The sequence below is a fragment of the Lates calcarifer genome, linkage group LG19, assembly GCF_001640805.2.
Source record: "Lates calcarifer isolate ASB-BC8 linkage group LG19, TLL_Latcal_v3, whole genome shotgun sequence".
NCBI lineage: Eukaryota > Metazoa > Chordata > Actinopteri > Centropomidae > Lates > Lates calcarifer.
This window is the reverse complement of record NC_066851.1, coordinates 16,938,232-16,957,995: the sequence shown is the minus strand read 5'-3', so window position 1 is coordinate 16,957,995 and position 19,764 is coordinate 16,938,232. Positions and strand designations below refer to the sequence as shown.

At 40.1% G+C, this 19,764-nt stretch overlaps 4 protein-coding genes across 6 annotated transcripts; 3 read left to right on the top strand and 1 right to left on the bottom strand.

Moving 5' to 3' along the window:
* Positions 1 to 69: 69 nt before the first annotated feature.
* Positions 70 to 1,479, bottom strand: LOC108874933 (cocaine- and amphetamine-regulated transcript protein). The gene is made up of 3 exons (XM_018663526.2): positions 1,067 to 1,479; positions 816 to 896; positions 70 to 652 (listed from the first exon to the last, which is right to left on the bottom strand). Exons 1-3 carry the CDS (start codon positions 1,199 to 1,201, stop codon positions 545 to 547), a joined length of 324 nt encoding a protein of 107 aa, XP_018519042.1. The 5' UTR covers positions 1,202 to 1,479; the 3' UTR covers positions 70 to 544.
* A 1,078-nt stretch (positions 1,480 to 2,557) lies between these two features.
* On the top strand, positions 2,558 to 6,119 carry yju2 (YJU2 splicing factor homolog). Its single transcript, XM_018663523.2, has 8 exons — positions 2,558 to 2,718; positions 3,001 to 3,101; positions 3,600 to 3,744; positions 3,921 to 4,055; positions 4,148 to 4,329; positions 4,514 to 4,664; positions 4,961 to 5,132; positions 5,391 to 6,119. The coding sequence occupies exons 1-8, from the start codon at positions 2,695 to 2,697 to the stop codon at positions 5,513 to 5,515; spliced, it is 1,035 nt and encodes a 344-aa protein (XP_018519039.1). The 5' UTR covers positions 2,558 to 2,694; the 3' UTR covers positions 5,516 to 6,119.
* A 263-nt stretch (positions 6,120 to 6,382) lies between these two features.
* LOC108874930 (SH2 domain-containing adapter protein F) lies at positions 6,383 to 13,506 on the top strand. Of its 2 annotated transcripts, none has more exons than XM_018663520.2 (8): positions 6,383 to 6,753; positions 7,676 to 7,925; positions 8,086 to 8,187; positions 8,365 to 8,527; positions 9,018 to 9,275; positions 9,362 to 9,536; positions 10,627 to 10,746; positions 12,271 to 13,506. In XM_018663520.2, the coding sequence occupies exons 2-8, from the start codon at positions 7,680 to 7,682 to the stop codon at positions 12,455 to 12,457; spliced, it is 1,251 nt and encodes a 416-aa protein (XP_018519036.1). In that variant the 5' UTR covers positions 6,383 to 6,753; positions 7,676 to 7,679; the 3' UTR covers positions 12,458 to 13,506. The 2 variants fall into 2 exon arrangements, with proteins under 2 accessions (XP_018519036.1, XP_018519038.1); XM_018663522.2 differs by having other exon boundaries at positions 6,384 to 6,726.
* A 129-nt stretch (positions 13,507 to 13,635) lies between these two features.
* Positions 13,636 to 18,864, top strand: theg (theg spermatid protein). 2 transcript variants are annotated; one of them, XM_018663525.2, is made up of 7 exons: positions 13,636 to 14,936; positions 15,914 to 15,980; positions 16,067 to 16,128; positions 16,232 to 16,289; positions 17,207 to 17,333; positions 18,301 to 18,460; positions 18,646 to 18,864. In XM_018663525.2, exons 2-7 carry the CDS (start codon positions 15,919 to 15,921, stop codon positions 18,744 to 18,746), a joined length of 570 nt encoding a protein of 189 aa, XP_018519041.1. In that variant the 5' UTR covers positions 13,636 to 14,936; positions 15,914 to 15,918; the 3' UTR covers positions 18,747 to 18,864. The 2 variants fall into 2 exon arrangements, with proteins under 2 accessions (XP_018519041.1, XP_018519040.1); XM_018663524.2 differs by lacking the exon at positions 13,636 to 14,936 and having other exon boundaries at positions 15,659 to 15,980.
* Positions 18,865 to 19,764: the final 900 nt, after the last annotated feature.

The window sequence follows — 19,764 nt, the reverse complement described above, 5'->3', positions numbered from 1 at the left end:
ACTGCATGAAATCAACTTTTTTTCATAATGCTGCTAATTTTCTCTCTCAGACACACACAGACTCGTCAATTCCAATTTTAAATTGAATTTATTTACCTCATCGTCTTACAAATGTTTTCAGAACTCATGGTCTATCTTCTTTCTTACAAAAAAAAAACAACAACAAGCACAAACAAAAACAGGAAATAACATAGATTTATGACAAAATCCACTTTCAAAAAGTTTGTCATAAGACGCCACAATCCTACACAACTAACTTCCACCTGTGCCACGATCATAATCACTGACAGAAAGAGAGACGTTCACAGGCCGTTGAACTTATTCAAAACATATTCTAACATATTCCAGCCCGCGTTTATAAAACAAAAACGTCATTTATTTATCACATATTACATTACATTTTTATTTTTATCACACAGAGAATGACAACAGTAGCAGCCTCTCTGCATATCTTACACTAAGGAGGGGACTTCTTGTCACTTCAAACCCCTGAACTCACTCCTGTCATCTCGTGCATCTCTTTTTTCTTTTTTGTCCTCTTCACTCACAAACATTTGAGGACATAAAAGTTACAGGACGTCCCCCGGGGACAGCTGCACAGTGTGCCAATACGCGCGCCTTTACGCACTGCGCATGGCTCTCCTGCGTCACACTGGAAGGGTAAAAACAATATCAATGCAGAACGACAGAAGATTGCAAAAAGAGGTTGTATATTTATTTTCTTGATCAAACCTAACGAGAAGAAATGCATCTCCAAAATCATATGTGCGTAACTCAGTAGTTCAGTTTGCTAATTTCTAATTTTGGTTACTTACCGAGGGCAACCAGCCAAGCTTCTTCTCTAATGGCATCTCCTTGCTCCTCAGTTTCTCCAGGACTTCTTGCAACGCGTCAATCTGCACAGGAAAAATGCCAGAAAGTTTAAATGTCGCCAAAGAGGTTGTGCTTTTAAAACTTGACTTATTTGGAATGAAAACATCGTCATGTCACTTTTTTCCAAACAATGTAAATACTATTCACAAAGCATCAAGATGCTTCATTAATTCAGCTGAGTAAAATCTCTCACCAGGTCTTTTTCCTGTTGGGTTTTCAGCGGGAAGTCCAACGAGCGCGTCTCCAGCGAAGAGTCCTCTGCACGAGCGAGCTGCAGGTAGGCGCAGCAGCAGGTGGCCGCGAAGAGGAGAGCTCGTGCGCTGACCATGGTGCTGAAACACAAACCGGAAGGGTCCTTATCTTCAGTGGGTGGCTGTCTAGAGGGTTCGGAGGTCTCCTGTGCAGAGAGCCTCCCTCTTTATAGCTGCTTTACAGCTGCTGTTGACATCAGCTTCTGAAATATTCATGCAAACTTTGACATGGGTGACACTGTTCAGCACCTTTGTATCTTCAACAGGAAGGGGGCAGGATGAAATCAAGGATGGTTAAAGATGGATTTACATTTTATAAAACATATTTGACAAAGAAATGTAGGAGCTGAATATAAATCTCCTTTCGTGTATCTCTGTATCTTTTATGTCATAGATCCTTTTGAAATAACATGCAATTTGAGGGGTGGAGAGCAACAGAAGTGATCTTTTTTTATCTTGATCTGTGCCCCAGAGCACAAATGAAGCCTTTCAGTTAAACATATATATATATGACTCACTGATGAGTCATTTTGATGTGTCAGAAAAAGTCAGAGAACAGTGCAGTCAGTGCATAAAAGCATCATCCAACAAAACTGTGAATCTGAAACTGTCAAATCCCATACAGTACATCTTGAGGAGAGTATGAAAACAGACATTTTCCCTCTGATATTCTGTTGCTAATCTATTCTGCCTATCCTCATATGTCGCCTCTGTTAAATAAAGCTTAACTCTGACCTCAAGTTAACCCACCCTGACACCAATCTGCAATCAGGATCCAATTTCCTTTTGTTGGAATAACCTTAATCACCCCGTGGAGAAATAGGTGTATGTGGCTGGCAAGCTTATGTTTACACACTAGCCAAGTCAGAGACCACACATCATGTCACAATTCACCATACCCCTGAGGGGCAGTTCCTTCACCATGTTGATTATCTTGAAAAAAAAACAAAAACAAAAAAAAAACAGAGAGAAGCAGGCAGCAAAATTAGGCCAGTGGTGAATATAGAAAACCTCTTACTCATTCAAGTTGAATAAAATATTTAAGGTCTGTGTTGTTTTTGGTTTGACACAGTTTTAACTTGTGTTTGCACATACACAAAAACAACATGCTTCAGTACATTCATACATTTGTGGATATATGAAGATTCTGAAATGTGTGAGTGTTTGTGTGACTTTCAGCACATTATATCACTATGTGATAACAGATGCACTGGAAACTAGCACTGTGTCTTGCTTTAGTTTATTTCATTACCACTTATATGAGCATACAGTTTATTTGATTACCCATTTAATTTGTATGCATTGTTGCATACAAAAAATACAAAAAAAAGAAAAGAAAGAAAAAGAATTCCGTAAAAAAATATGGCTTTTGTATTGTACTTTTGCTAGTATTGTTACAAGCTGTCGCCCGTTCTGTAGGGGGTGCTGTAGCACTACTTTGAAGGCCGGAAGCTAAAGAGGAAGGGACAACCGGAAGTTTACGTGCATTCCACGTGCAGTGCTCCACTAGCTGTCAGCCTGTTTATTTCAGCGTTTTCTTCTCTTCGTTGAGTTTCCAGCAGAAACCACAATGTCCGAAAGAAAAGTATTAAACGTAAGTACGTGACCACCAACGGTGTACCTCTTTTTGCAACGTTTAAAACACAGCGTATGAGCTGTATGATAATTCAAGCAGGCTAACTAGCTAACTTTGAAGCTAAGTGTGGTGTAGCTAATAGCAGCTGCATTTGCTCATATCAGACATTCAAAGTACATTATGTGTTTGTTTTAACGCTTAAAAAACCAAGCACGGTGTTGTCATCAGTTTGGGTTATTGCTGATTATGACCCAAGTTCAAGATTTTCAGTATCTCACGTTTGTGCTTTGTCTCCCACAGAAATACTATCCTCCGGATTTCGATCCGTCCAAAATCCCAAAGCTCAAACTCCCCAAAGATCGACAGTATGTGGTCAGATTGATGGCTCCATTCAACATGAGGTACGTTTGTCTCATTTATGTTTGTCTGTGTGTGTTTCAGCACCTGTTTTAGTCATTTTTACAACGTGCTTAACATCAACAACAACAGCAAGTTTAACCTCATGCCACATAACTCTGCACAGCTTGTGTGACAGAAAATAAGAGTTTCATTAGAGTTGAAGCAGCTGTTTTCAGTACACAAACATAACTGTTAGAAGGCAGACAATTACATTCAGTTCAAAAATCCAGTCTTTATGTCTAGCAGCATATTTAAATTAAATAGTAGATAGAGAAGAGAATGAGGGGTTGAAGAGAAGAAAAGTAAGCCTGATGCTGTTGCTCTTTGTGAATGAAGATGATGTCACACCTCAGGGTTTTTTTGGGTTTTTTTAGAGATATACAAAGGCACAGCAGGTTATTGCTGGCTGTGAATTAGAGCAGGAATTTTGGCTGGTTTGTTTCTGTAAATAAGTCCAGTGACTGTAGAGCCATTAGCATTGCCTCTCTGGTTGTTTTCAGGTGTAAAACATGTGGCGAGTACATCTACAAGGGGAAGAAGTTCAATGCACGCAAAGAGACTGTTCAGAATGAGCTGTACATGGGACTGCCTATCTTCCGTTTCTACATCAAATGTACCCGATGTCTTGCCGAAATCACGTTTAAGGTGAGTGTTTGATTCTCTAACTATCACAGATATATTTAATGAAATGAGACAAAATAAGTAAGCACTCTTAAATAAAAGACGAGTGTCTGGTGTGTCTTCTGAAAGAGGCATATCAAGTATTAGGTAAAAAAATATATATATATCTCACATTTTCATATCTCATATTGTTATTATAGACTGACCCAGAGAACACGGACTACGCGATGGAGCACGGTGCAACACGAAACTTCCAGGCAGAGAAACTAATTGAAGAGGAGGAGACGCGAATCCAGCAGGAGAGAGAAGAGGAGGAATTGAACAACCCCATGAAGGTCAGTGTATAAACATCAGCTTCTGTGATGTTATTCAGCAGTGTCCAGGCATTGGGCGTGAGACGTTAAATAGTTTCCAAATCCTCTGCCAGGTGTTGGAGAACCGCACAAAGGATTCTAAGATGGAGATGGAGGTGTTGGAGAACCTCCAGGAGCTGAAGGAGCTGAACCAGAGGCAGGCTCTGGTGGACTTTGAGGGAATGATCGACCAGTACAGAGAGATGGAGAAGAGAGAGAGAGAACAGGAGAAAGAAGAGGATGAGCGAGAAACAAAGTGAGTGAGGAAGGCTTAAATAGACAGTGGGCAGTTTTCAGTTTGCCAGCCTTCTAAAGATTACATATCTACTACATATCTTCTCACTGACCTAACCTGATCTCTGCCTGTTTCTTAATAAGTTCTGTCACATGTATTCTTTTTGTAAAAGCCAGTTTAAACTGAACCAGAAATTATTTCACAGGGAGATGCTGGAGCGTGCCCTCGTAAAAAGATTAAGAGACTCCGACTCTGGTTCAGAGAAAGAAGAGGAGAGCAGCAGCTCACAGTCAAACAAGTCCAGCACAGACAAGCCAACAGACATCCTCACCGATGACAAACTCACAGAGACACAGGTACGTATGACCACTCACTCGCATCCAAGAAAGTGTTTATCCTGAATTAAATGATGACTCGTTTAAATGCAGCATTAGTTATGGTCTGTTTTACCTCACTTGCCAGTGTTTGTTTCAGTTGGTGGTTTCCTATGTTTCCTGTATTCTTAGATGTAATTCAAAGTGTGAAAGGTCTTAAAAGCTGACATGAAAACTGTATAGGTATGAAGAGGCAAATACTAAACAACTAATCAGAAGAATTTAAAGAGTAAGTGTTGGCTGGGAATATTGGATTAACTCATGCTGTGTTTCTACAGGGAGCCACAGCTGGAGGGGTGAAGCGGGCCAAGACGGAGAGCTGGGAGAGGAGTGTGGGCACACTGGGTGGTAGAAAATCACTGGGGTCTCTGGTGGTGCGAAAGAAACCGACATCAGCGATCAACAAACCCAGTCCAGTTGCAGCCACTGCTGCTCCCTCTTCACAAACAGGTAACATGTCCATCATTGTGCAGTATGACTGCAGTATGAATACTATTAATGACCTAATTCATTTGAAATTTTAGATATAAGTGAATTTATTTGATTTATTTTAGATTAGATTTTTGTATGTTTTTTGTTTTGCATTGTTTTGTTTTTCTGTATGTTTAGGGTTTCTGGTTTTTCGGACTAACAGCTATCTTTTGCTGCTTGTTCACATCCTTTGCATATGATTTGGAAAGCACAGTCATTATGTGTCTTGTTTTACAGATTCAAAGGCGTCAACGACGACCGACTCCACAAGCGCTTCAAAGCCCAATACCACACAAAATGAATCGTCATCTCTCAGCCTGCTGGGGGCGTATTCAGACAGTGACAGCAGTGACAGCGAATGAGAGGAAGATGACATGAGTGACTGACACTTAGTTGTATGAATAATGCAAGAGGGAATATAATGATATGGACCTTTTTGTAAAGCAGAAATCAAAGTCATGTGTAAACCAGTTTGTGGGTTTAGCTTTTCTGTGAAGAAATGACTGATAGCAAGTCATTGTGTTGGTGGACAGTTGTTTGCAGGAATTGTATTGTCTGCTGTTCAAATCCAGTGAAACCATAGTAATCTTTCTCAGCAGATCCACTGGTTCGTGGACCTGTTGTTACAGAGAATTTAACTTTGAAAAAAAATTGAAACATTTTAATTTTTGTGAGATACATTTTTTTATTTTTTATTTTAGCGTATATTAAAAATTGTTTAACTCATTGTTTTTGAAATATTTTTGACATCTTGCAACACCTTAACTATCTTTCTTTCTTTCTTTCTTTTCCTAAATCTACATAAATTAATGTAGATCAGAAAAGCAAGAATACCTGCTACAAACTTATCTTAGTGCTGAAAAGGGGGAAATAAGCTTATGTAAAAGCAGAGTGATATTTTACATGGTTAATAATGCTGATTTATGTAATCCAAGATTTGCACTGGAATAAATAATCATATCACTATTTTTCCCTTGTGAGTTCCTTATTAGCCACCCCTGGTTTAGTTTAAATACAGAGAGAAAGCACCAATATTCATGTCCTAAATATTGCAGATCTCAAGGTGCTAATTTAAAAGGCTTTATTTGGAAATACAGTGATTCCCAGCTATGACCACAAGAAGACACTGCAGTCTCAAAGGCAGACAAGACCTTGTGAAAAAAAATATTTTCAGTAGCAGACATGGTTTTAACAGTGTACAAATAATGGTATTGTCCACATTATTGGAGCTACATGAGACAAAAGGCTTTTATCTGTGGATTTGGCAGGAATCAGCTCACACAGGCTTACCCTAGCTTTAATGTCGACCCACCAAAAATACCTCCGCACTCCCCTTTAAGCTTGTCCGCCGTGCCAGTGAGTGTTGTGTCGGGGACGGTCTGCTCCACGGTCTGGTCTGATCTGGTCCAGCTAACATTAGCTGACTGACCTGCTTGGCACGAAAGCAGGACGGATTTCGCGGATAACAATGTTTCATTTTTTGGTCTGATAACGTTGAATAAAAACGAAACACCGGATGGTAACCAGAAATACATAAAACTGGAAGTGGGAACCGTCAATGCAAAGAAAGAGGGTGAGCTCACAGAAGTAACGTTAGCAGGTAACGGTTAAAAAATGTTAGCAGAACTTAGCTAACTTAGCTTTGACATATCTACAGATCGCCGATCATCAGTTGTACGACTTATATAACTTTAATCGTAATTTTCTTTTAATCAATTATACGACTGTAAGATTTGTCAACTGTTAACTTTGGTGGGGACCGTTTGGAAATAAACGCTATCCTTAATTCGCTGGCATGAATAAGTAATTGATTGAATCCTCCAGATTTATCCCAAATGCTAACTAGCAATTGTCAATTGTTATTGTGATTTGCTGACTTAGTTAGCTTAGCCGTGTAGCATTTATTAAATACCCACTCTCTGCTTTATCTCAGGAGAAAAGTTAATAGTCAGCCTTTGGGAGGTATTTTCACTGGACCTGTTGATAATTGTTTGATGTCAGTGGCTCTTCCTCAGGGGGTTTAAAACAAGTCCAGCCAAGTTCATGTGAGCTAACCATTGCAAACAAAAACCTCGAACTGACTACAACTCCCGGGTACCGTTGTGCCTTTAGGCTAGTGTTGCGTTTATAAACCTCAGTGATACAAAACTACCTGTAATTTATAAGTTACATTTTATGCTGTAAACCGCAAGACTTCAGCTAGGCTAGCTTTGTTTTTAGGTTGCCCCAGACCTTGATTGTTTAGGGTTGCGATTCACATGGCATTTCGGATAGTTAGCGTCTAAAATATTCAATTATTCCAATCTCAAAATTGCTGGCTCAGTCTGATATTGTATCTTTTCCTTGCATTTATGAAGCTGAGATAACAAATATATGGCATGTTAGTTCATAAATGGGTGAAATAATGATAATATGTGAATGAATAAAATATGAAGTCAAGGCAACTTTTTGTTTGTATTTTGATTTCCACAGTATGTGATTTTAAAATATTCAGTGCAATCTGTTGAACATTTCATCCCCAGATCCATGGCAAAGTGGCTGAAGGACTACCTAAACTTCGGCAGCAGGCGTGACCCTCCACAGCCCCCGAGGCCAGATTACAGTGAGAGTGAGATTTTGAGGGCTTACAGAGCTCAGAAGGAGCTAGATTTCGAAGACCCGTACCAACATTCTGACAAGGACCACCAGAATGGTGGTTTCAGCTCCTGTAGTGCCACAGTGAGCCTCCCCTCTTTCCCTGCATTTGGTTCCATGCTGCCTAATGGTGTGGAGGTATGACTGACTTCAAAAGTCACATGCATTACTTAAGTGTATTATGTTCCTTGTGGGATGTTGGGTTATAAATACTGAGTTCACATTTTCAGAAGATTAGTACTGAGGTGATTTTTTAAATCATATTGAAAGTGGTTTGTTTCCATATGTTGCCTTACAGGTGAAAGTAGTATCTCCCAAACACAGACTAATCAAAGTGGATTCTCAGGAGTTTGGCCGCTGTAAAATCCCGTTGAGTCCTGTGACTGTTCAAGAAGAACCAGTAAGCATTGCTTATGCTTTTTTCCCCTCTCCATCCTCTCGTTCTCTGCCCTGTATCTCAGTTTCTCAAACACAAAAACACGCTGTTATATTTCCAGGTCTTCTGTTTGGCACAAATAAGCCCATAATGTTGTCCAATTTAACTGTCAATTCCCCTTTGTGTCCTCTCCCTCCCAAGGTGGTTCCCTCTGCCCCAGCAGCATCGGACACTGACACAGACTACTCTGACCCATTTGATGCCCGTCCAGACCCAAGAGCCAGACCAAACTGGGAGCCCAAACCTGCACCGACAGACTGCTGCAGCTACATGGAGCCATTTGAGGCTCAACGGATCATCTCAGGTAGACTTGACTTGTTTTAAAATCATAGATAGACACAGACATAGACCAGGGGTAATCCTGAATCCTGAATAGTGGACATTTTTCATGTCTCTTGCAAGTTGCACATTGTGGTGAAAAAATGTATTATGAGTACTGTTAAGTGGTTGCAGCTATAAGTGTTCTGTGGCCACAAGCTTCACTGTTCATCTTGAGGGAAGTGAGTCATCATCATCTGGAAAACAGCCAGCACTTGTCCAAACACTGTTTCTATTGATGGGAATTTAGGGTGGGAATTCAACTTTTGACTAAATTAAAAATATACTGCAATTAGATTGGCATTTGACTGGATATAACAAAACATAACAGACAACAGATCTAAAACTTGCTTAGCTCAATACATCAGTGCTTCAGATTTACAATTTCTCTTCCCATATTTTCATTTTTAGGCTCCTTTTCTATCAAGATAGTTACACTGTTGTTCTGTTATTTACTCTGTGTGCTTGCTTTGAAGAACTGCAGCACAGCGTGATGACTAACAGGTCCGGGAGTGGAGATGCCGGCCAGTTATACGATAACCCATATGAGGAGAGGACTCGCCACCACCACCGACCTGTTCCGGCAGCACAACAGCAAACTCAGAGGGTTGAGGGTGGACTTGGCTTGGTAGACAGCAGGGAGAGCAGGCTCCCACAGGATGACGAGAGGCCGGCTGATGAATACGACCAGCCCTGGGAGTGGAAGAAAGATAACATCTCTAAAGCTCTAGCAGGTAAATTTGCTTTCAAGGTGTGTTTCTGTTCCAAATGAGTCTTGGACTCATTTTTTTAAACCTGCTGTCTCTCTGTCTTGACACAGTTCAGTTTGAAGGGGCAGAAAGAGAGCGCTCGCGAGCTCAGACAGAACAGACCAGGCTCACCAAGACGGGCACCACATCTACGACTGCTGACTCGACTACACTCCGTTTGGTTGGTGACACTCCTCCGCTCCTGGGAGAGAGAGTGGATCCATCTCTGCCTCTGGAGAGACAAGTGTAAGAAGACATTTGTGTTCCATATGCATGGTCTTGTTTTTCTTCCCATGTTTTTTGTACTGCACTGTGTGTGCAATCTAGGAATATGTGGCAATTTGTTTTTCAGCTCCACTGGGACAAATTGGATTTTATTGGTTTTAAATGTTTTGAGCATACAGAGGAAATTACAACAGTCTGATACTGATCAAACCAAAGTGCCAGGTTTATTTTCTTTTGGGATATAAAGGCAGTGCTTCATTTTGTTTCATATCTTCTAGTTGCCTCTAATTATGTGTATCTCCTGGCTGTAGGCTGTTTTATTACAATAACTCTTCATGGGATTTTGATTACTGAGCCGTTTTCTTATTTATAGAAATTGTCTGTAAGCGTCACTGAAACCAACAGAAGCTTGACTTTTTGCAATGACAACAGTCTTTGCAGATAAGATAAGATATACTTTATTTATCCCACTTCTGGGAAATTTACATGTTACAGCAGCAAGAAATAAGAGTGACAAAAATAGAAAAATAAAAAATATAATATAAGAAAGGCACAGAAGTAAAAAAGTTAAAGTGCAGCAATCAGCATTAAAAAAGTCTCTGTAATAAACAGAAAATGTGCAGTTGAGAAAATGTGCACTTGAAACACTTGCACAAGAAGTATATATTAATTTCACTGAATACATGAATCACCATTTTCACTCACACAAATGGCAACACACAGTCAGGATGTGCTATTTGTTCCTCTACGTGCAGAAAAACAGCCTTGAATGGGCGCAACAGCAGACTTCTTTGAAATACTGAACTGAAGATGTGGGCAGTGATTCAGAGGTGTGGAGCCAAGCTGCGAACCAGCTACCCTCACTTGTTTTCCTGCTTGCAGCTGGAAAATATAACAAACTAATTAATCAGTCTGCAAATAAATGTCTTGATTAGTCATTTGGATAATAGGATGTCAGAAAATACTCAAAAAATCCTATGACAGACAGTAAATTGTAAAGGACTGTATGACATTAACTAGTATTTTGAACAGTGTGAAGAGAAGATGTAATGGTCCATGATGATAACTAGGTCTGTCTTCTGCTGTCATGTTTCCTTCTGGCCACCTACAGATGGTACCATGGAGCCCTGAGCCGCTCGGAGGCAGAAACTCTACTGACTCTGTGCAAAGAGAGTTCCTACCTGGTGAGGAACAGCCAGACCTGCCGCAACGACTACTCGCTCTCACTCAGGTAGATACTCCTGCTTAATTCTGGGCTTGTCTCATCTCTGTAGCAGTTCAGTGCTTGATCTGTATCTATGTTTAACAGGAAGCTGTACTGGATTTTTTAAAAATCATTCGCCTCATTGTGTCTTAATTTGAAATATCATTGCAATCTCTTAAAGGGGAACTCTGATGTAGTGTTTCCAAAATTATCTGATCCAGTTTTTGCCTCATTTGGGTATTGTTGCAGTCTTTGGGTGGCTGGAGAATATCAGATTTGAGCCTCGAGGCAACTTTGAATTGTTCACCAATTTTCCATCCACTCTCTTCACATCCACCCACTTTCTCTGTGTTGCTTTTTCCCTCCGCATCCCCCCATGTTTCTCTCTGCCACTGTGTTTTCACCCTGTATGAATGAAATCAGCATGAAAGCAGCTGTTTTTAGATCAACCGCATGTTGGGTTTTGTTCCTAAACTCAAATGTGTACTCCTTTGAAGCAGTCAGTGGTGGAGCACTGTAATTTGATCAGATTGTACCCAATTTACTAGAAGTGAACAATAAGACACATTCATCAATCTGAATCTATATCTGATTGAGCACGTAGCTAATCAAATCTCTAACATCTACTGTAGCATTTCGCAAGCGGCCACCAACCTTATAAATATTGTTGAAATTACATACAATTGCCTAAAATTAGAATTAAAAACTAGAGCAATAATAAAAATCTGCTGCTAGCAGAGGAGGTTTTTATCCGTAAAAAACAAACAAGCAACAGAAGAGGACTCTGTTCACAAGTGCAGACATAAAAGATGGAAAGAGGGGGCAAATAAAATCAAAGCGTTGCATTCCGGACAACTGCAGTTTAACCGCCTGTCACTCCTGTGTAAATAATGCCTGTATAGGAAGGAAGCAACTGCAAGCGAATAAAGGTATTCTGAATTCTGCACATTGCTTCAGATAATGTATTGTTTATCGAAACAAATGCTGTATTGTGCAGTCATTCAAGAAACTTCACAGTGGATTTTTCTTTTCGAGTTTATGAGTAGTATGGAGTTCCCTGGTCGCTGGTTTACAGTGCATGCCACACAGCTGCAACAACCACAGTTCAATTCCAGCCAGAGACCCACATTTCATGTCGTATGTCATTTTCACTACATGTTTAAATCATTGTAATTCAGCAGATTATTCAAACAGTAAAATTGATCAGAGACTGGTGTTTTGGAGCCTAGCATGAGTGTTAGAGTAAAAAAAAGACAGAGTGCATACAAATTTGTGGTGGGAACTAGAGACAGGATGTACCAACTTTTTCCATTTCCTTTTCTGTTCCCAGAATAGTGTGTGTGGCTGTAATTGTTTTCAGAAACAATTTATTTAACATGTTTCTATCTGATGGGGTTAATCACTCTGCCACATTAATCTCTATGATACCAAGAAAGTTTTGTCTTGTTGTGAGTGCAAAAAAAAAAAACTGTTTCAGTCTTGCTATGTAAATGTCAGAATTAAGATTCTGGTTTTGCAAACAGTCACCTCTCCTGTCCCTCTCTTTCTCAGGAGCTGCAAAGGGTTCATGCATATGAAGTTCACTCAGTCTTCAGACGGGTGTTACGTGCTCGGAGAGAACAGCCCCCCCTTCTCCACCATCCCAGAGGTCATCCACTACTACACTACACACAAGCTGCCAATCAGAGGCGCTGAACACATGTCCCTGCTGTATCCCGTCATAGTGCAGACCCTCTGACACTGACAAACAACAAACTCTTTTCTCCTGGTGCTACTGAATACAACATATACTCAACATTTACCTATTTCTGCCCTCTGTTTTCCTACATGCCTTTTTACTGCCATCCTACCTACACTACTCACAAGAGATTGGACTGTTTGGTGCCATTTTTTTCCTTTTCATTTTGCCATAACCCCAGTAACTACACTGGCAGCTTAACAACAGAGCTCAGTGCCTCATGAACCTATGCCTGTGAACTGGTAATATCACTGAAATCCCTGTATTTTAATACCACAGAAAAATGAAAAATCAGCAATCATTGCTATTAAGATTGGTAGCTGAGTACTTTTAGGTAAAAGAGAAAAAGACAGACTCTTGAGATGTCTCAAGACAGTAGAACTTACAGAATATTGCATGGAGATTTGTCTCTGTTAGTGCAGAGATAGACTGTACTGCCACATGATTTAAAGGGTGAAAGTGGTGTTTCCTTTTGGCTGAAGCTTGTGCCAATAATCCAGATTTTTCAGCCAAGACAGCCTGGTTATTTTTATGTGAATTTTGTGTTTTAAAGTGACACAGGGTTTAAACAAAATAACAGGCGATGCGTGGACAGTTGAAGTAGACATAGACCGTAGAAAATGCAGTAAAATGTGCTGTAACTACAAGCAACACTGTTATTATCCTTTAAATGTTCGTTACAACATCAACCAAACACTACATATTTAACCCTGGCCATCTGTTGCCTCTGGGTTTCGCAGTGTGTCTCAGAGGCCTGTGAATGTTATATGATGTTGCAACTGCGTGCCCTGCAGTGTTTTCAGTTCATCATGTTAATGCGTGAAAAACACAAAGTGACAGGATAATGTCAAGACAGACATGACTTGTTAACGTCACACAGTAACACTCCTGCAATACTAGTTTAGAGAATAATAACGACAGTATTATATTGAAAGCTTGTGGCTTTGTGATCATGATTATTAAAGAAGCTTTGGTAGATTATTTACTGTGCTGTTTTATAAGATTTTAAATGTCTGTTGAAAATAAAGGTGTTGCCTGTTTTTAAATTGTCTTTGCGTCAGTTTAGAATTATTTTACTCCCTCAATCAATGCAAATATTAATAATTAATGAAAAAAAAAAAACTAAAATATTTGTACTAGTTTACAGGCATTAAGAGATGCTGTGTGAAAGCCGCAAATGAGCACTTGCATCTGCTTTGCTCAGCTTGCCTTGCAGCTTCTTGTGATGTAATACACTGAAACCAAAATGAATCACTTCAGAACATTTTCCACCTTTAATGTGACCTATAACCTATAAAATTCAAGTGACAAACTGAAACCGTTATCGCTGTGTCTGTCAACCAGTAACATTTAAACTCATATTAAATAGTAGTCAGTATACATCTTCTTAGTTGCATGCCACTGCAGCCAGTCCTGAAAGACCTTCCAAAGCATGAATGGGATGTCACTGTTGAAAGGTATCGATCAGGAGAGGGGTACAGAAGAAGTTCCAAGACACTAGATATACCATGGAACACAGTGAAGACAGTTATCAACATGTCAAGAAAATATTGCACAACAGTGTCATTACCAAGAACCGGACCCTCCAGAACAGATGAAAAGACAAGGAGAAAACTGGTCAGGTTGGCTGCCAAGAGGCCGACGGCAACATTAAAGGATCTGCTGGAATTTCTGGCAAGTACTTGTTGCTTACTACACAAGACAACAATCCTCGCATGTCTGGGCTGTAGGGCGGTATGGTGGCAAGGCAGAAGCCTTTTCTCATTTAGAATGATGACCTCCAGTCTCCCAAAACCACGTGGGAAAATTGTGCTATTGTCTGTTGAGAACACATTGCCAAAGACTGTGGGGCTGCACTTCTTCAGGGAATTATGAGTAGTTCCAACTACTGACACAAAACCCTGAGGCCTTTCAGCATGACATGTTCAGTGGATTTTCTGTTGAATAGAAGGACTCCAGAGGGTTACAGCTGGATTCATTTCTTGTTCTTTATCCTTTTAACATGTCTCCTTGTCTTTTAAGGGTAGTTTTGCAGGTTTTAATATTTGTTATATTTATACAAATGTCTGATGTTGTCTGATCTTTTTTATTGTCCTGTGGTCCACACTATAGGCTAAACAAAAGTTGAAGATTTCTACCAACACCCCTTAACTAAAACCTTAAGATGGATGTCCTGAGAGGATGGTTCACTCTGCCCCTTTTTCTGGAAACTATGTATACATTTACATTTGGTTCATGGAGCAAAATATCAATACAGAAAAGGAGACTTGTCAGCGTAGTAAGAAGCTGTGGATGTTTGTTTCCAGTTGCCTGAGAGGTTTTATTTCCTTCATGGTTGAATGACCAAAATACCAGGACACAGCAAGACTAAGGGCCATCTTGTTTATAGACGATCTTTGGTGTAGTGTACCCCTTAAACGTCACCTGATACCCTAGCAACGAGCAAGTGTCACCAGGAGCGACTGCAGGTGCAGGACAGGTAAACATTACAGCTTTAAAAGAAGCATCTTAAGTTAAAGTCAAACATTTATCAGTCATTTTTGTGCTTTCAGTAGGTTATTGTGTAATCAGCCAGAGGTTATATTAGTTGTGCGGTTGGTTTCTGTTTTGCTGACAGGAGGATATGACCTACATTTAAAAAGACTTTTAGAGTGTGGTACAAGGGACCATTTTGTCAGTGTAGTAAATTAAGGCTACTAATGAAATCCCTTCTTTAAATTGCTTGAGTTGTCTGTCCAACTGTCCCAACTGTAAACATGTTTAATTCACAGTGACATAAATCAGAAAAAAGCAACAAGTGATCACATTTTGAGAGCCTGAAAACAGCTAATATTTTTTATTTGTGCTTGATAAATGATAAATACTCTGCTTTGAATTACAGTTATTTTCCACAAAACTAGGGGAATTACCTAGTTAAAGATCCAAAATAGAAAATACATCTACTCCTTCTCCCTCATTAAAAATAACCAGAATCTGTAGATATGGAAATATATAATGTAACAACTGGACATAAGATGTCTCCTCTTCTACTTCACTGAAAAGTCAGTTCTGTGTCTTCTCAGCATTTGCATAGTGGACCATGTTTGGCTTCCAAACTAATCGTATCATTGTAAATCATGTTTGTACATGCACACTTCAAATACAGACTTGTCTTAATTGATCGATTATCAAACTGCATTTTCTGTCAATGAATTCATTGATAAATCAACCACTTGTTTCTAGCTGAGTCTAGCTTGAACATCATACTTTCTCCTGTTACATTACAGTTATAAGAGGAAACCAGCTGCGTTTTACTTTTTTTTCACACACTACATGTAAATTTGTTGCTGGATGTGTGAAGCAAAACATTTTGTTCAGTCATATCTATGAAGGTCGATCACACTGTGATAACTGATATTTGTATAATGGGACAATTTCAGCTGCAATTTGCCTCTGCTTCCCCATCATTGCCAACAGTTTCCATGGCAACTCGGACACATACGCTCGCTCAACCCAAGCCCAACCGACTCAGGCATCCAGACCGGTAGGCCTGACTGACGTCCTCCTCCTCCTCCTCTCTGTCCCTTTATTGTCCTCTGTCTCTGATGAAGCCTCTTTTCTGTTTTCCAGTCGCTCTGTTTACTGGCTGGATGAGCTACCAACTGAGAAGACTGGATCCACCACCAAAATCGGTACATCTCTCACGCCCTCCCCCCCCCCCCCCCCCCCCCCGATTTACAACCCTCCCTCAACTGCTTATTTTGTTACATCATGCCTACTTGTTTCTCCTCGTAGAGTTAACCCCTCGCTGGTCGGAGCTCTGTAGAAGTAAAAAGCTCTACACTCAAGTCATGTAAATATAATAAGTCCTACTATTACTAACACAAAATAACTAACAACTAGCATGTGTGATTTCTTTTTTGGTCGTCTTTCATACTTTTTGCCTTGTGTTCTTTCTGAAAATAAGTATAGATGACACCTATGATCATATAATTCCATCAGTGCAACAACTACAGTAATGTCAGGTGTACTACTTTGTCTTTCTCACAATGTTCAACTACCTCCTCCAGAACTTTCACATTTAATTTGTTTGTGCTGGCCACACCCACAGCCAATATTTGAATACCAGCCCTTATATGCAAACGTGCAAGTATTTTTTTTATTTATGTCAGACGTTGAATTTCAGACTTTTCCAAGAGTCTGGTATGTTGTTTCTTAAAGATATATTAGAATCAATAAACTACACCAAAGTTTTTTTTGTTTTTGTTTTTTTTTTAATTGGTCGCTGAATTTGAGAAAATGCTCAAATACATTAAAGGCAGCCTGTGGAGATTGTGACCACTAGTGGCACCCTGGAGCATGTAAACAATGCATGCAGATGTTTTGCGAGGAAGGAAATACATTCAGGTTGTTTGTTAGGTCAAGAATACGCACAATGTGTTTTGATGAGTAACACTGAAAGTAAACAGAAACATTGTCTGACTCCACTGGGCACCTTTCAGAGCTTATTAAATCGTCATCCTTGCTCAGTTTTTTTAATCCTTCTCTTGTGTCTTGTTCTTATCTGTCATCCTAAATCCTTCCTCTTTCTTCATCCTTCGCTTCCTCTCGTCTTCTCCTCTACCTCCAGCTCCACCTCTCTCTCTCTCCAAATTTTCAGATTTATTGTGACTCATGATCGCATGGTATGGAGCAGTCTGATGACCTTCTGCTGTTGTTTGTCTGCCTGTATTTTTGGTTTTCATACAACAGATTCTTTTCCCTTCTCAGACTTTCTCCCATATGGGAGGTGAGTGAGTGGGCTCTCAGGGCCGTTCCGTCCGAGCGGCTGTGCAGCCTGGCACGACCTCGGTTCCCTGCAGCTGGCTGGCAGCCGGACCGCCCGCTGGTGGCCCCTGTGAGTAACACATGCATCACTTCCTGTGAAACTGCTGCATACGTGGTAGTGGGTAACTGGTGAGCCACAGGATGTTTTAAACTCCACAGTCAGCTGTTGAAAAGGTTAGGGAGTCACATATACCAAAAAAATGGGGGGGGGGGCACTTTGCCACAGCTTTTGTGTTTTCCTGAAAGCACAAGTGATAAGAGCTGTTTTGTAATCTTCAAGCTTGTTTTCTTGTTCTTCAAGGTGATGTTGGTTTTCCCTTTCACAATTAGGACATCTTAAAAGCTTTAAATTTAACTTTCAGATGTGTCTGAATGAAAACATGATATAGAACCTCAACTACAAGGCAAGTTAAGGATACTTCCTCTGTTGGTTAGCTAAGGATGTACACACAGGATACATGTGCAACAAACTTACTTAGAAACTCTAACAACAAGATATGATCAGTGGTTTAGTGGTTCCACCTTCTTGAAGTTGCCCTGAACAATATCTTATTTATAATGTTGCCTGTTTGAGGAAAGTCACTTTTGATTTGTTGTTGCTGTCTATATTTCTGAACAACATTAACCAGCACAAAAGGAGACATTATACATATATTTTTAGTTTTCTTCTTTCTTGATTTTGACTGGAGTTGTACATGTAGTTTACATCACTAATACAACAAGTTTACAGAATTTTACCCACTTCATAATGCCCAACATTTGACCACCTCATTTTCTGGGGTAGGCTACTTAAACTTCCCATTATTCAAGCCAAAGTGCTGGAGCAATAAACAGACATGATCATTCCTACAAGCCCCCGCAAGCGTGGCTAAAAATATTTTAATGTCATCATCACTCTTGGCCATGATATGCTCTGTGGGTTTGCTCAAGACTGAGTGGAATTAATCCAAGTTGCATTTGTTTGATTGAATCCTAAGAGCTCATGTCTAATAATGTGATGCTTTGTTTTTTCTCCTTCATTCATGATGTGATTGTAGTTGAGCAGGGCAACGCAGACGGCGGTCGCCTCTTCACGGATTTGCCAGCTTGCTCAGCCAAAGAGAAGGCAGGTTCTGGAGGGCTCTGGCCACAAACTAAAATCTGCACCCGTGACTCACTTGCCCTGCAAAGCATCTGCACACATAGAGCTACTTTCCAGTAAGTTAGTCTTCTGCTCTGTTGTTGCATTATTCAAACAATAGGTTTAATAATACAGGAAATACACTCACCTAATTCTTGACATCTAACTGTTGATCTATTCTTTTAAAAATACATTGTTATCATGGCATCACCATGCTTTTATTTTGCTGTTTGACCTCACTTTGATTACTTTTTCTTTTCAGCCCCCAAGCACGACCATCCCAAGTTTGAGGGGGCACGATCGGTGTGCTGGCCCGTCTCCAGGGCAGCGAGGAGCTACGTAGCCAGTCCAGAGACTTCTTGAGCTGTCCAGTCCTAAAGAGAGAGAGGCTCTTTTTAAGGGATATGACCCATATATTGTCAGCCGGGCAGCACGCTCTGCCAGCCCATCGCCCCGAATACAACAGCTCTGTTTACCTCTGGCTCGCAAATGTAGCTCCAAGTAGGAGGGTTGATGCCAAATATCTGGTATCCAGGAAGTGTTGATTGTTGTCCTTTTTCCTTTCTAGAGTATCACTGTAATACAGTTATTTTCCATGTAAGATCATGACAAAAGACCTATTGCCCTACTGTATGTGATCTAAAACTAAATAACAACCGCTCAGTTCTTTAGTGTATTTTTGAAACAACTGGGTTTTTTTTAATAAAGTTGATGTTGAATTAAGTTATGGAGTTGATTAGAGCAGCATCGGATTTGAGACATCCATCAAAAGCTGGTGATTGCCCTTATGAATGAATCACATGCACCTGTGTATGTGTATAATGCATTTTTAATAGTCACCATTGTGCTCATGTGCACCATTAGCAATAACAAACAAGTCAACTTTTCTAATTGCAGTAACGTCACAGTTAGATCATGAAATAAAACAAACAGCCAGGGAGATGTTCTTGACTGCAGCTGAAATTGCTTTGAGACATCCTGCAGCACACATCATGTCAGACACATCCTTCACTTTTTAATTGTTTTTTTTTAGTTGTTGTTAATATGAGGCAGACAGCCTGTGAGTAAGCTCTACAGTGAAATGTTGAAATACGAGTGATACGTTTGAAAAGGCTGAATGAAACAAGGGAAGAATCAGTTAAGGTGTTTTTTGTAATGTGATCCTTATATACAGATTAAACAGTGAACCATCATTTGACATTCTGACTGTGTGCAGTGCTGAAAGTTGAGGAAACTGAACCGTCTGCCTTTTACTTATAGGTTTCTTATTACTGATTAATAGTCTAATCAGATTATTTCCAGGATCTTCGTTGAAAACATTCCACGACCCTCCAGGGAGCCGCGAACCTCAGTTTAGGAACCAGTCACAGGACCGACAGCG

Bases quoted from the DNA above. Each gene is read 5' to 3' on its own strand.
- LOC108874930 (XM_018663520.2), top strand. From the start codon at position 7,680: ATGGCAAAGTGGCTGAAGGACTACCTAAACTTCGGCAGCAGGCGTGAC. The intron at 7,926-8,085 runs GTATGACTGACT...GTTGCCTTACAG, and splicing joins TGCTGCCTAATGGTGTGGAG to GTGAAAGTAGTATCTCCCAA. The intron at 8,528-9,017 runs GTAGACTTGACT...CTTGCTTTGAAG, and splicing joins GGCTCAACGGATCATCTCAG to AACTGCAGCACAGCGTGATG.
- LOC108874933 (XM_018663526.2), bottom strand. From the start codon at position 1,201: ATGGTCAGCGCACGAGCTCTCCTCTTCGCGGCCACCTGCTGCTGCGCC. The intron at 897-1,066 runs GTGAGAGATTTT...TTTCCTGTGCAG, and splicing joins CCCAACAGGAAAAAGACCTG to ATTGACGCGTTGCAAGAAGT. The intron at 653-815 runs GTAAGTAACCAA...TTACCCTTCCAG, and splicing joins AGCTTGGCTGGTTGCCCTCG to TGTGACGCAGGAGAGCCATG.
- theg (XM_018663524.2), top strand. From the start codon at position 15,823: ATGAAGGTCGATCACACTGTGATAACTGATATTTGTATAATGGGACAA. The intron at 16,290-17,206 runs GTAAATATAATA...TTCCCTTCTCAG, and splicing joins AAGCTCTACACTCAAGTCAT to ACTTTCTCCCATATGGGAGG. The intron at 17,334-18,300 runs GTGAGTAACACA...ATGTGATTGTAG, and splicing joins ACCGCCCGCTGGTGGCCCCT to TTGAGCAGGGCAACGCAGAC.
- yju2 (XM_018663523.2), top strand. From the start codon at position 2,695: ATGTCCGAAAGAAAAGTATTAAAC. The intron at 3,102-3,599 runs GTACGTTTGTCT...GGTTGTTTTCAG, and splicing joins ATGGCTCCATTCAACATGAG to GTGTAAAACATGTGGCGAGT. The intron at 4,665-4,960 runs GTACGTATGACC...GTGTTTCTACAG, and splicing joins ACAAACTCACAGAGACACAG to GGAGCCACAGCTGGAGGGGT.